Here is a 15,319-nt window from a genome sequence, read left to right as displayed (position 1 = left end):
TACTTGGAGGCCACTCTTGGCTTCAGCGCAAAAGTATCTCAACTGCTGACAGGAGAAGATCAGATAGCTGATAAGAAGTCCTGATCCAAGCACCTTCTTCTGCAGCTTGAATAATATTGTGTGATATAGTATCATTTGACACGAGGAAAATATCCACTAACACGACCTGTGACTGTTACAACTGCCAGTCTTCCGTTTATATGCTCTGCATAACTCAATTATATCAGTTCAGTTGGTGTCAACCGTCAACCGCTACCTTCATTAGATTGAGAACTAACTTCATTAGCCCGAGTCCTATTTTCCTCCACTTGTTTGGGGCTGGTTTGATGCTAAAAAATGTACATGAAGTAAAACACCTGACCCTTTTCACACTCAAATTCACACTCATTTACGTATATTTTGTCGAGCACGTTTCCCTCATCATCCATTATATAACAACAATAACCTTTGCTTCATTCATGAGTTCTATTACAAATATCACTGCAGAGATGTGTATATTTACCAGATTTCACATTTATTTTAGCAACCATAATTGATGTTATTTCTTGTATTTATATTCATATTTTTTTAAATGTATGAAGTTGTTTTTTTTTCCTCCAATGATATTGAATTAACTGTGGTTTCACTCACAGTATTTATGGGTTTATAATATTTTGTATAAAGTATACATCATCTTTTATATGGTGTGTGATCCATCTCATCTTAAACCTAGTTTTCATAATATTCATTTTACTTTTAATGTACTGAAGTCATCATATAGATTTATTATTTCCTCCTGCCTTTGCAGAAATAATAACATACAAAAAAGAATGATGTATCTGACATTTTTGTCTGGAACAGGTTTATTAACAGTGATTATTTTCGGTGCATTAGTACGTCAGTCTTCTTTACTGAGCTGATTTCGGGGATAGATAGGTATTTTCTTCACTGTACAAAGGTCAGACAGCATCAGTGACCCCAGTGATGACCTTTGGCTGATAGAGCCCGCCTTCAGTTGCTGACTCGACTGCCCCCAGAGCAGCAGTGAGCGTGAGAGACACCTCTTTGTGCTGCCAGCCTGCAGCCCTCCAACAGTCGTCGTCGGTTAGAAGAGCCATGAAGGTATTAGTGGTAACTGCTGCAGCCGGAATCCTGGTCTGCCAGCAAACCTCCACTGAGGTCTGTTTTCCAAAAATCAAGGCAAGCGGTAGTTTAACACAAACACGCCACAAGATTTTGATGATTTTGGGGAGAAGGTTTGCCCTGAGCTGAGATGCGACTGGACAAACTTCAGCTTGACCTCGAGCATGTCATGTATGTTAGTTGGATCTTGGTGAATCCTGAAACCGGAGCTGAGCCTGAACTCAATAGCACGAACAGAGGGAGGATCGTGCCCTGAGGTGCCCAGGGATTACACAACAACCTGCAGGCTGAAAGTTCCTTGCATGAACCAACAGTGGTCTGTTGGTGAGGGAGTCTGTGACGGTGTAGTCATCCAGCTCCACGCCTTCTGGAACCTAAGAGAGTTTTCAGTCTTCCCCGGGGGGGAGAGAGTTGATCAGGTGATCGACATGAGGTCAGGAAAATTTTGGGTTTGCTCACAGACAGTTTGGAGACAAAGTTGTGGAGGCCAGTCTCCGATGGTTTGGAAGCAGGATGTTGCACGGGGAACGACAGAAGTGGAGGCACCCGGCAACAGAAGGAGAGGAGGACAAGCATTTAGGTTTATGGATGTGAGAAAGGAGGACATGAAGAGGAGAGGAGGGGCTAGAGAGGACGCACACGAGCGGCTGAGGTGGAGGACGCTGAGCAGCTGTGGCAACCTGTGAATGGAAAAAGCCAAAGGAAGAAAGAACGGAAGAGTCTGTTTTTATCAGCTCCTGGCCTGATGGTGGCAGTAGCTCTGCCACCACTCTGGCTTGAGAACATCACGTAAGGCCTCGGCGTATTTGAGTCTGAAAGCGAAAGCAACACGACGGATTGGTGGTTCGTCCACCTGACTGGGCCCAAGCTCCGCCTCTTGCTGTGACTTCATTGTCTTCTACTTTCTGCTGCGGCTCCATTGTTGTTTCATGCAAAGTGTCTGCCGCCTGATTGGCTGAGCTGGAGACTATGCAAATGAGGCCATCAGCCAGACTTAGGCGCGCGGCACAGGTCTCTCCACTCAGGAAAATTCCAATGAGCCACCGTGGATTCCCAAACTTTTTATCCCCTCAGCCACTTCTCTCTCTCTCATCACTATCGGAGCTCCTCAGGTGAGTCCTCAGCTCCATGAACATGACAGCGGGTGATGAAGGGAATGAAGTGGACCGAGTGCACGGCTGTCCGGGTGAGGCGAGGTTGCCGTAGTAAAATGAGCTATATTCATCGTTGCAGATATTAAGATGAGCGCAGACACGGTGGATCAGTCGGACGCTTCGGCCGAGCACGCAGGTGAGAAGACTTTTGCTTCTTCCGTGACTGACAGCTTTCCAAAGCCACAACACGGGGTAGCTGCTGAAGGCTCGGGGTCAGGGTCGGTGGACCTTCAGTTGGGAGACAGCGAGGCAGAGAAGGAGGAGGCCGGGCCGGATGATCGGCGGTTGCTGGCTTCAGATGCACCCGAGGCTGTTTGCTGAGGCCGGTGGGAAGCCCGGGCAAAACAGGGAACCAGCCTGAGAGAAAAGTGGAACTCTCTATTCAGACAATCGTGAGAAGTGTAGCAGCGTGAACGTCCGTTGGTGGGCAGATCGCTCAGGCAGATTAGAGTTTCAAACCGGTCGCTGGCTTGGTCCCGAGACGTTCAGAGACAAGAGGAGACTGAGACTGTCGGAGAAGACGAGACCTTCAGTGGTCCAGAACTCAACAGAAGATTGAGGGATTAGCGGCGAGGCAGGACTAAGACTCCAGAGACAGAGACCAAGACCTCCCGAGAGACAGGCGGGATTCAGGATCAGACGTGACAAACCTCCACCATGGACATACAGATTCGCCTTGAAGCCCATTTCGATGAGATCATTTCAATCATCAGATCAAGACAGATGGTTTTAGAGCTGAGACCCAAAAGGTCCTGAACCTCTCAGACCAACTGGCCAAAGTTTATTCAGAAGTGAAATCCAGCCCAGTGTTGGGTGAGAATCATAAGTAAAAGTCCTTTTACCAGGCTGCAGCTGAGGTGGGGGACACCCTGGACAGCTCAGAGAGGACCGCATGTAGACAGACAACCACTCACACAATGCTCAGTGTGAAGCTCCAATGTTCCCAACAAAAGTCTTTATCAACGTTTCTTTTAGTGAGATTTAAATAGGCCTGGAGTTTCATAGTATTATATTGAATTTGTGAAGGAAATAAATCTGACAAAGCTCAGGTCTGTTTAAAATTCACTTGCTGTCCTTCAATGAAAGTGGAGTTAACCAGACACAAACAGGAAGTGTCATGATATGATGATGAATTAAATAAGTCAGCTTGTGATCAGATATAAAACAGAACAGTTCATCTCTGACTCCCACTGCATTGGAACAATGTTGCACACGCCAGCCTCAGTTTAGTCAAGATTTATTGACAAGAAAATGTATAATATTAATATAAATTTTATGGGGATAATATTGACATCACACCATGGTACAAACAAACGTCTTGGTCTTGCTATATATATATATATATATATATATATATATATATATATATATATATATATATATATTTTTTTTTTTTTTTTAAATTATTATTTATTTATTTTTATTTATTTTGAAGGTAATGTTTGTGTCTGTATGTTTTGGTCTGTGAGAGGAAACCTGAGTGTGTGTATATATATATATATATATATATATATATATATATATATATATATATATATATATATATATATATATATATATATATATATATATATATATATTCTCAGGTTTATATATATATCTGTGAGGACTTTCTTTTGTTTCCTGTCCTGTGGGAACTCAGGTTTCCTCTCACAGCCATAAACATACAGACCACCAACAACGCCTCAAAATTGTCCGTTGGTTGTCTGTCCATGGTGTGACCTTCTTCTCACCCCGAGTAGCTGGGACAGGCTTCCATGAGGTTCACAGCCTAAGCTGATCCAAATTAAAGATAGCTGAATATCTTTGGTTAAATTATTGTGATCAGATGAGATGCCAGGCCTGAGGGCCAATTCTGACCCACCGAGTCCTTTCTGTGGCCCCCACAAGCTTTAGATAACTTTGACGCCTCAGATCGACCGTTTTAAAGTAGTAAAATACATTTTCTGATAAATTAAAAACCAGGTTTGTAAGGGACAGTGTTAAAGTGTGTTTGTAAAAATTGGAAAAATATGTTAATTTAGTAAATATTTTTGGGGATTTTTTTTCCTTGAGTTGTGTGGAACGATAGTAAACACGATAGTAAAATATTTTCAGTTTAATATTTAAAAAATGTAAATTCCTGTGGATTAGAAGTGTAATTTTTCACTATGCTATCTTCATTTTAATACATAGTGACATCTAGAGGGCTAATACAGTCAGACTTTTACGGTGAGATCATTTACTTTTTAAACGTGTAATAAATGGCTTGAGATCATTACGAGAATAAGAAGGAGAACAGGAATAAATCTGGTGGATGGTTGCATTGCAGTCTACAGTTCTCATGACTTGCTCTGCAATAACAGGCGGAAAAGAAAGGTGTCCATAGAAATAAAGCAATACTTTACGCGTTAAACCGTGACGTGCAACTGGAAAATGTTGCCGAGCAAATGTGAATGCATCTGAACTCGGCCCTCGTTTTTGACACAGCTTCTCCCTTCGACGTGACGTGCTCCCACTTCCCCGTACACAGCTGCCGCTCTTCCCGTTCTCGCTGCGAACGCAGACTGCAGACATGTTCATGAAAACCAAATATTTAACCACCCCGCGCTGGAGCGATTTCAGAATATCAACGACCAAGTCTCAGCCCTCGCCTGCAGTGTCGCCTGACCCGGCGTCTGGAACTCTGCGGGACATAACTGAAACCTGTTATCCCGTAATAGGAACAAATGACAGAGCAAATAACACCATCTTTAAAACCCCGGCGTCAAATATTGAAAACAACAAAGCTCAGACGAGCATTCAAATATTCAGCCCTTCAACGGTGGACCTCGAGAAGCAAAAAGCTCAGGAGAACCAGACTGTCTTGCACCTAACTGAGGAGGCTGAGAATACGTCGATTCATTTTAATAATCCAACAAAACGATTCCTGCCAAGAAAATGTCTTCAAAAGTTCCACTTGAAAGGAAAGCCATCCACTGGAAAAGATCCACTGGGATCCCTCAGCTGGTGATCACAGTGATTCCTCAGGGGCCACATGACGTCAGGGGACAGCGTTGAGGGGCCGTCACGCCAAAAGAACAAAGCGCATCAACTTACATTTAACTTATTCAATAAAATGAGAAAAGGAGAAAATAGGGAAACCTGCACTTGTGCCATCACGTTATTTGATGATCAAATATTAGTTAAGATACATCATTAATACTGGAAGTTCCTTGTGAGTGGTGAATGAATTGGTCACAGAACTGTAGGAAAAAAGGCTCTTTGCAACAAGGGATTATTTATTTATTTGTTTTGAGGTACAAGAAATATTGCTTAAATCATCATTAGGGAAATAAACTACAACATTTCAATGTCGCAGGAGACAATCATAGCTACAGGGGAAGAAAGAGAATGACTTGTGTTTATAATTTAAATTGTTTTTTTTTTCTGTTGTTCCTTTGCTGGGAGGTCACGAGGGCCACATGAGTACAGTACACGTCACTGTGAGGCAATGTATCAAAAAATGTGATGAAAACTCGGTGCCAAAAGCTGCTGGGTGGCTGTTACAGATGTTCATTTTCAGGGTTTTCTAGCTTTTTTGCCCACGTATAAAAGAATCTCCTTTGATTTCAGCTACTGTGGAGCTATATTAAAATATTTTTCAAGAATGATAAGTAGCCATTTATTCATTAATATATTAGTATTTATAGTTATATAATGTTTATTAAATTGTACTTGAGCATCTTAAGATGAAGCTTTCCTCTTATGATAAAACAGATCTCAACATGAAGCATATGAAGGACAAATATGGTGCATATTGTATAGCAACAATTTTCTTATTGAACCACCTCCAATAATGTAATTTAATAAAATAATTAAGTAGAATGTAATGATACATTCAAATAACCTTTAACATATTTTGAAGAAACATAACTGAATATACACATTTATTTTATTAAATATATAGTGTATAAAAATTGTAATGCTTTCCAACGATGTATTGATTTTAATTTGCACATTTATTTCAATTTTTTAAGAGTATGTATTCTTCAATGGAAGTTCAGTGGGCAGAAATATTTCTGAAGTATATTTAAACGTGGACTAAAGCATCCATCCAAACTGCTGCAAGAACACTGACTTCAAGGGAGAGTCCTGATTTGAAGCCAGTTGCTCTGTGTTGCCCTGACATCATTTGCATGCGCTGGTCATTTTCATACTGGAAGTTTGGGCTGTGGAGCTGGTTGTGTTGGGAGAAAGGGGGGAGGGGAGGGAGTGTGTGTGTGTGGGGGGGTAGGGGTCGGTTGAGACGCTGTTGTTGGCGTATTTGCATGGTGCGTCTGCAGCAGCCTCGGCGCATCACAGACACATTCCCAAGGGGCCAATTTGACATTCAAATGACGGGAACTCATGCAGGGCGACTCCGAGCATGGCGCGCGTCACCGCGGCCACGACGCGCGCCATGCTTCAGCATCCGCTCTGTCTCGACTCAGGAAGAAAATGTTGGAGCAAAACTTTGTCCTGAATGAGCGATCAAAACAAAACCTATTTTAATTCTTGTGCTTTCTCTCCTTTGACTCGCAGATCCGAGAGGAATCGACTTCAACCGACATGTAAGTAGCAGATCCACTTCTGAGTCTGAGACCCTGGTGCTTCGCGCACCATGAGCGCTCGTTCACTCCTTCTGCCGTCAACAACACCGAACCACAACCTTAGATTTAAAGTCCTAATATACTGAGGGAGAACTTGGAACCCAAATGTAGCAATTCTCCACAAAATAAAGACACTTAAACTCTACTTTTACGTTTAATTTGTCGCTGCAAAATGGACATAGCAGCTTTGCACACGAATAAAATGAGTTAAAATTGAAGGATGAACTCAATTTTATTTGGTCCATAATACTGTTTTGGCTGTGCTGAGTCAGCAGAGGACTTGACTGCATCACAAACACAAACACTGGCAGTTGTGACTGTCGGTATTTGTCTAAATAAATATGCAACGGCGACATTATGAACATATCATTGTGTTTCTAATTATCCTGAAACAATAAAGAACTCACGGGAAAACAAGAACTGGTGAGGACAGTTTACGTGAACAGGCTGCGTGAGCAAGTGCCACTTAAAATGCGACGAGAAAAACAAAAAGTTTTCTGGCGTCTGAGAAGATGGAGGCGAGTTTCGTGAGTCCTCCTTATGTTTGTGGCTGTGCGAGGATGTAGTTTTAAACATGACTTTGAAATGTTTCCTCTCATGAGGCGGGGAACCTGCCGAACGTTGCAAGGCGTCTTGCGCTCAGTGGCTCTCATGAGTCTTGCAGCTGTAGGTTGAGGTGACGGGGGTTTCTTCGTGCAGAACCAGTGTCAGGTATTTGTACTCCATGAATAAAGACGAGGCAAGAATTTCACTTAAAAATGCAGGTATTTGTTACGCTGACTATTTAACTATATTTCCCAGTTCAAATATGGAGCATATGCTACGCAGCAATGAAGTCAAACATTGCAATTAAGAGATTTATTATCAGGTTGGGTTTTCCCCTCCGAGTCATTCGATTGACCTAAATCGACCCATTTCAAACACTCATGCATTTCTATTGGAAAAGGATGCGCAGGTGTTCGGCGGCTGAAACGTTCCCGAGTCAGAGTGAAGCAGCCACGTGAGCGGAGACGTGATGTTGAACATGACTTCAGTTGGTCGTTCCATTTGTATTCGGGTCAATAAAAAAGAACCAAATCTGATCAAGTTTGGTTCTGGTAAAGAGGTCTCTTCGTGATCACCTAAACAGCGAGTGGACTTGACAGAAACACAAACAGGACGTGCTGAGCGTGAGAGTGAGGCCCCCATGTTCAGGGGTTAGGGGCAGAACCAGGGTCTGAGTCGGGAGAGGGAGCTCCCACACGAAGGCATCCTCCCTCCCTGCAGAGACTGGGTGGAGTGTACTGTCCGTACTATTGACTGTGACTTGATAGAGGATTTAAAATTAAACACACTTTTGGACGGCTAACATCCCGGGGATAAACTAACTGCTCTCACCAGCGATGTCAATAATGACTGCCATCTCCTCAGAAACATCTCAAATAGTTTGCAGCTATTTGGATTCTTCTCCAAACATTCTTCTTGGCAGCCGCGGCCTCAGTGCGGGAGGTGTTTTGTCAGGAAGTGCCGCGGCGGTGGGGGTGGGTGCTATTTGCGTAGCGGCTGGCCCCGGGCGAGGGAGTCGATCTATCGCTCTCTCGATCTTGTTTAGCGGCCCGCCGGGTCCTGGAGCGACGACTTGCGTGGAAACCCCAATTCACGCCCACTAACTGACCTCACGTTGTGTTTTCCGTGTCGTAGATAAAGACAGAGGACATCAACGACTCGGCTCACTCAGCCGCCGCACTGAAGACATGTCACCTGACACAGAGCGCCGCGTTGCCTGGGGGTCAGATGTCAGGGGTAGGACAGCGAGTGGCTCCCTTATTTGACACATAAGACTGATGTCTTCCAGCTTGTTCCGCGCAGGAGGGTAGAGGAATAACGTTCAAGTAAACATCCTGTCGTTTATCCCCTATGGCTCTTTCCGCTCACCTGTGATCAGAAACATGAATCTTTAAGTAAACTATGAGCCTTAAATAAATTTGCCACAATAACACATATCATACTAAACTAATATATTAAGGTGTTGACAGTGAGAAATAACTGCTTTTTTTCCCTCTCCTCCACGTTTACCCAGCGCCACGTGTCAATACAAATGTCTCTAGTGTTTGGGACACAGTTCACACTGAAAACAAGAGCCTCGCCCTGCGACTATGACCAAAAAGAGCTGGAAATGGACATGGAAATCAGGATTTCCTGGGGGGAAAATAATTCTCATGAAGTTTGTTCTTTTCACAGGGCACTTTTTGCCTCCTTAATATTTGAATACCAATTATTATTATTGTGCAATTATGTTTTTTTAATAATATTTATCCTTCCATACGCTGATTCTGCACTAGGTTTATGGAGAGCAGTGATTGTGAAACATGGTGTCGGGCGGTTCAGCAGGGTCACTTTTATTTTCCCTCTTCATCTGCTCATTTAATCCGGGGATCTCATTGGCTGTTCCTCTCCTCTTTCGACATTCCTCAACTCCTTCCATTTTGTTTAAAGTGTCAATATGATTCAATGAATATGCAAAGGCTTTCCATTTAAATAGAATAGAAATGTTAAATAAGAATCACCTATAAACACTATTTACATTTTATTCATTGAATATTCATTTTATTTTATTTTATTTTATTTTTTTGAGAGGCTGAAAATGGCAGGACACTTAACTCAATAGAACAGTTTACAGAGGTGGGAAAAACACAATTCGACCGGAAATAAAAATGAGTCCTGAAGTAAAGAAATGAATGAATCATAAATGATTAAGTGCATTTCTACATAATACTATGTAGAAATGCACTTTCACTTTGAAACATTTCTACATAATACTTGTACTACATGTGCTATGTTTTCACGTTTAATAAGAAAATAACTATATGCAGAATCATTTATTCAGGTGTGTTGTACTTAACAGTGGTATTAAGCAACATTTTTACATTTTTGTTTATTGTTAAGTACAAAACGCAGTATTTAAATGTATTAAACTTATAACTACAAAACTTATATATATATATATATATATATATATATATATATATATATATATATATACATATATATATGTATACGGCAGCAACACAAGATTATTATTTGCTTTAAAAATAAAAAGTGAAATAGCTCAAGTTTGGACAGCATTTCTTCAGTTTATGAAATGAATGTGTATGAAACAGTTAGTTAACCAATATAGTCTCATTGTAGCATACTGAAAAGCAGTAGTTCCTGGTCAGACACAAAGTGGAAGTGATTGGTACAGTAGTGAAGTTGCAGTTTAAGGAAAGTGCGGGTCGCATTGATGAAGACGTTCAGTCACGAGCTGAGGGGAGAACGGAGATGTTCAGAATCCAAGCAAACCCCTGTGAACCCCGTGACCTCATGTGAAGCGTCTGAGTCCCAACCGCATGATTGCTCTCTTCCCTCCAGGATCTCACTTCTCTCCACCCGATGCAGCAGCTGGTCCTGATGCCGACGTCTCACCTGCCCTCCACGCCCCCCTTCCTGATCTCACAGAATCACACCGGCCACCAAAGTAGGTCCAGACTTCAGATCCGTGCCTGAAATGCACCTCCATGTGCTCCGCATCCTCCTGAACTGGCTGGAGTGTGGAGGCGCTGGAGCGCACCGTCTCTGTGAGGGACTCACCACCCTGTGTTTGCGGCTGCAGGTCTTCTGCAGCAGAACATGTTGTCCCTCCCTGGTCAGAGTCAGAGCGGACTCCTGCCTCACCAGCCGGGTCTGGCCCTCACCCCTCAGGTACGACCGTCCAGGCGTGTTTCAGCAAAGATCTGCTGAGAAGCTCAGCGGTTTGAAGGCTCCTGTGTTCCTCTGCAGGCCATGAGCCGCACGGGTCTGGGCGGGCCAACCATGGAGAACCACATGGACATGTCGCACCTGCAGATGCCCAAGCACATGGCCGTGCCGCCGCAGGACGAGCCCAGCGACCTGGAGGAGCTGGAGCAGTTCGCCAAAGCCTTTAAACAGCGGCGCATCAAGCTGGGCTTCACTCAGGTAGCCTGACCACACTGGCCGCTCAAGGCCGGACTGAACGTAACCCCCCTCTGCCCGCTGGTCCGCAGGGCGACGTGGGACTGGCCATGGGGAAGCTGTACGGCAACGACTTCAGCCAGACCACCATCTCTCGCTTCGAGGCTCTGAACCTCAGCTTCAAGAACATGTGCAAGCTCAAACCTCTGCTGGAGAAGTGGCTCAGCGACGCAGGTACCACCTTCTGACCTTCTGAGAAGTTCAGGCTCCTCAAAGAGCTCGACTGCTGCCGTGTGCTGCCAAGGAGGAAACATGTCGATAACATGGTCCTAGAACTGGAGGTGACACTACAGACGTCATCGCAGTTGAACTCGCTGGAGTAGTTTCTGTAGAGGTAGTAGCTGTGTTACTATCACAGTGGTGCTAGAAGGTGCTACTGCAACCAAACAGTTGAAGTTGCATGAGCAGCAGTGGGAGTAGTAGTAGTCATAAAGGCAGTAGTATCAGTGGATCATCAGAAGTGGTAGTTTCAGTAGGACTTGCTGTAGTTACAGAAGAAGTAGTCATGACCGTTTGGAGTATTGGAGGAGCAGCAGGACGAGCAGCAGCAGATGCAGTGTTAGCAACAGTGTAGCGAGAGCAAGAGTAGTGATAGCTGTACACTGGTGTACTTATTGAGGTACTGTGAGAACAGAAGTAGTAGTATGAGTAGTGGCGGTGGTAGTGATAGCAGCGGTAATGTTAGAAGAGGGAGTTTATGAGATGAACGTTGTTTGATGTGGGATTGAAAATAAACGTCTTCTACTACTACTACATTACCATTGGGGAAATATTGAAAAAAGTTGCCTCGAGTAGTAACAACAGTAGTAGTAGAAGACGCAGCAGTATAAGCCTTTCCAGGGGCAGAAGTCGCTGTTGTCGTCATGCTAGTAGCGGACTTGTCGATTGGCAGCCGCGGTGGTCTCAGGTGAGCAGCCACATCAGAGCTGTTGGACTCACCTGCGTCCGTCAGAGTGAGGTGTGACCTCTGACCTTTGACATCTGGCCATCAGGGACTGACGTCTGAGGTCGTCCCAGAGAGACCTGGAGAGTAGAAACCAGAGCAGGTGAAGCCACCGCAGCAGACCCAACAGCTTCTGCAGAACATGTTTTCCTGAGCAGGTTCTCAAGCCCAAGGCTCCAAGACAAACCTTGTTTGTTTGTTTGCTCCTGTGCTCACACCTTCTGTGGTCGTGGTCACTGGTTTAAACAAATATGGTTTACTGTGTTAATGTGTTTGTGTGCGTGTGTTGACAGTAGAAAACAAACAGCAGAGTCAGGCACAAGAGAACGCCACAGAACTGTAGATGCTTCTGTGATTTCATGGTTCCTCTGAGGAACAGAAACATCTGAGTCACCTCGCTGCTGGGAGCACGTCCCCTCTGCCACCTCGCTGTCCCAAGAACCTTAGTGTCACAGAACCACCCAGGTCGCCGTGATGCAGCAGGCACTTATGCAATATTCAAATATGAAGGACTCATTTTTTCACGTGGCAAAACTATGCTCACGATGAATCGTCACCTTCAGTGACTTGGTCTCCAACTAGACGCTTGAAAACATTGACTTATTATCCAGAAAACTCAACAACAAACATAAACAAGCAAAGAAATCTGGAGAATATTTCACTTTAACTGGTTTTCAGCGGTTGTGTTCAGCTCTTGTCACTGGTTCTCACCCGGTGTGACCTTTGGACCCGCTGTGACCCCAGGATTACAAGCTTTGTAAATCAAGGGGGAAAAATACAAAATAATAACCAGATTTGAACCTCAAGATATTGCAATTCAATCTTTTTTTAAAAATAAATATATGCATTTTTTAAAATATATTTTTCCAGGGTTCCGGTCGCCCACTTGCGAATCAGAGGTTTGACTGAGCTCCAGTCTCTCAGGTCCCGGGACAGTTTGCTGTTGACCCCCAACTCGCTGCTTCACCCCGAATAACACGTGCTCCAGGCTTGTTTACTCACAGCCCACAGCCACAGCTCGGGATTGTTGTGTACACTTGGCCCGCGGCTCATTCATCAGCGCTGATCATCCAACAGCCTGGAGCCGGCGGATTATAAAGCGCCTCGTGACACCGGAGCCTCCGAATCTGCCACAGATGAAGTGGCCTGTTTATTTAGAGAGAAACGTCTTCAAATACCCGTCCAACGGCCGCCAGGTCCCCGGGTCTGACCGGAGCCGCGCCGAGGCCTGTCGCTGCCTGGTGTTCACCGTTTCTCTCTTCCTGCCCAGAAAACTCGCCCTCCGACGGCATGAGCAACCCCACGTCCCTGCCGCCGCTCATGGAGGGCTACGGACGCAAGCGGAAAAAGAGAACCAGCATCGAGACGAACATCAAGCTGACCCTGGAGAAGCGCTTCCTGGATGTGAGTGGCGCAGTGGCGGGACAGATGGGGGTTCATAAGACGGCTTCCGCTCGGTGCGTTCACACCAAAACGCGACTGGTTTGCCCCGGTGATGCATGTCAGTTCCTGCCACCAAAGCCACTTCCTTCAGGTAGTCGGTCGGTCTGCAGGGGGCGGGGCCAAAGATAGCGAAAAGTTCAAACTTTTCCCACTCCCATACCGCACTGCAACAGTTAGTCACACGTCATCCTGCGGTGTAAACCAGTCTCTTACGTCGTCACGTTTGGTGTGGACGGACCGTGGCGCCGCCTGAAGCTGCAGCATGCTGAGCTCCAGGGTGATGTTCTGCTGCCTCTCTCCTGGACGCTCAGAACCCGAAGCCCAACTCGGAGGAGATCACGCTGATCTCAGAGCAGCTCTCCATGGAGAAGGAGGTGGTCCGGGTCTGGTTCTGCAACCGGCGTCAGAAGGAGAAGAGGATCTACTGCCCGGTGACCAGTCTCCCGGTCAAGTCGCAGAGCTACAACTCCAGAATGGTCAGTGGCGCCGCCGAGACTTGACCCGTCCCACCCCTTCCCACCAGTCTAATTGACCTTCATGAAAAGTTTGTCTCCTTCCAGGCGTCGGCGTCCAGGTCCTACAGCCCGCTGACCTCGGGTGGAGGTGAGAGTCCAGTCCAGTCTCAGCAAGCGTCTAGCTCTGTGGAGAGGACTCAGTGAGGTTGCTTTGTCTTCCAGTTTCTTCCAACTCGTCTCCGAACAGCGTGAGCCGCGAGGCGTCTCCCAACGGCCTGTCGGCGGTGTCCGCTTCTCTATCGTCTCAGATGAACCCCGTGTCCTACAGCACGCCCGGGTGAGCGCCTTGCACACTTCAGAGGAAGCAGCTCCTCCGCGTCTTCTGACGCTCCAAAGTTAAAGTAGAGCTCAGGATGTGGAGAGACAAGTCACAATAAACTCATCGGATGGATCTGGTTTTAATATATAAAGAGAAGGTTCCTGTAATGACAAGTGTTGGAGATCAAAGCTCAGAAATAATGAGGAAAAATAAGACTAGATTAGTGGCGCACAGGTGTCGTCGCTCCACTCTGACCTGACTGTCCTCCCTCCGCCCAGGTCCTGGTACCGGTCCTGGAACCACGCAGCGTATCACCACTGAGCCTCAGGGACTGAAGCCTTTGGAACTCTCCACAGCAGCGTCTGTCTGCTCGCACCTCCACCTGTCTGTACAGACTCTCGGCTGTTCTGTCAACACAGACGCTCCACTCTTCAGTTAAAGTAACTTCTATTTATTTTTGGGCTTTTGGAGAACGCACACCGCCGCCTGGTGGCCAGGTGGTGGAAGTAGTCGCTCGAGTTCCTGGAGGCCCAACACTTAATCGCTTCACAAGTGCGTCGTCTTTAGTGCTGGATCTTCACCTGGGGGTCCACGAATGCACTTGTGCCTTTCACACAGCGACCAAAGCGTGTCAACAGTAAAAGAAAGCGAAAAGCTCTGCGGTTAGAAATAGTTGAAATCTCAGCAGAAACAAAGAAGTTGCTGGTCAGAGAAGCAAAACTCAGTTGGGACGTCTTTAGAACTGGACTGAACAAGATTTGTTTTTCATTCAAACGTTCAAATCTGATCTAATCTGATGAGAGAAAAAAGCTATTTTTGGTTTTGTTTTATCGTCGCATTTGTTTATAATCTACATCAAGAAACAAAAGAACGTCCGGAGTCAGGTGACGAAGCTCCGGTGACTATTTTGAAGACATTTTTTTTTACTTCCTCTAAGTATGAAGGCAATGTTTTTTTTTTTTTGTTTGTTTGTTTTTCTCTTCTGAAACGTATTTAATCGTGTATATACTGAAATATTTAAAACAGAAACGTTCTGGTCCTTAAATACAATCACGCGGAGCTTTGAAGGCATTTTCCAAATCTTTAATAAAAATGTTTGGTAAAAAAATAATAAAGAGTCTTTTTTATTTTATGTTATTCAATTCAATTGTTTTGTACATTTTCTTTTTCTTTTTTTAACACTGTTCTGATCTTTTTCGACCTTATTTTTGATTTTCATTGAAACTTTTGTCCAACAAATAACTATTTTTATAGCATCATTT

General features: G+C 44.9%; 1 protein-coding gene across 3 annotated transcripts; it reads left to right on the top strand.

The window, feature by feature from the left end:
• The first annotated feature begins 2,146 nt into the window (after positions 1-2,146).
• Positions 2,147-15,149, top strand: pou2f3 (POU class 2 homeobox 3). 3 transcript variants are annotated; one of them, XM_053846983.1, is made up of 13 exons: positions 2,147-2,234; positions 2,356-2,412; positions 6,819-6,847; positions 8,567-8,668; positions 10,277-10,382; positions 10,518-10,606; positions 10,685-10,861; positions 10,930-11,071; positions 13,111-13,244; positions 13,595-13,759; positions 13,844-13,886; positions 13,961-14,075; positions 14,336-15,149. In XM_053846983.1, the coding sequence occupies exons 2-13, from the start codon at positions 2,364-2,366 to the stop codon at positions 14,376-14,378; spliced, it is 1,194 nt and encodes a 397-aa protein (XP_053702958.1). In that variant the 5' UTR covers positions 2,147-2,234; positions 2,356-2,363; the 3' UTR covers positions 14,379-15,149. The 3 variants fall into 3 exon arrangements, with proteins under 3 accessions (XP_053702958.1, XP_053702957.1, XP_053702959.1); XM_053846982.1 differs by having other exon boundaries at positions 13,829-13,886; XM_053846984.1 differs by lacking the exon at positions 8,567-8,668 and having other exon boundaries at positions 13,829-13,886.
• The last annotated feature ends 170 nt before the right edge of the window (positions 15,150-15,319 follow it).

The sequence above is a fragment of the Synchiropus splendidus genome, chromosome 17 (genome assembly GCF_027744825.2).
Source record: "Synchiropus splendidus isolate RoL2022-P1 chromosome 17, RoL_Sspl_1.0, whole genome shotgun sequence".
NCBI lineage: Eukaryota > Metazoa > Chordata > Actinopteri > Syngnathiformes > Callionymidae > Synchiropus > Synchiropus splendidus.
The sequence above is the reverse complement of the archived record's forward strand: the minus strand, read 5'-3'. Positions and strand labels throughout refer to the sequence as shown.

Excerpts from the sequence above, each read along its gene's own strand:
- pou2f3 (XM_053846982.1), top strand. The coding sequence starts at position 2,364 with ATGAGCGCAGACACGGTGGATCAGTCGGACGCTTCGGCCGAGCACGCA. Across the intron at positions 2,413-6,818 it reads CGCTTCGGCCGAGCACGCAG|ATCCGAGAGGAATCGACTTC; the intron begins GTGAGAAGACTT and ends TTTGACTCGCAG. Across the intron at positions 10,862-10,929 it reads TCAAGCTGGGCTTCACTCAG|GGCGACGTGGGACTGGCCAT; the intron begins GTAGCCTGACCA and ends GCTGGTCCGCAG.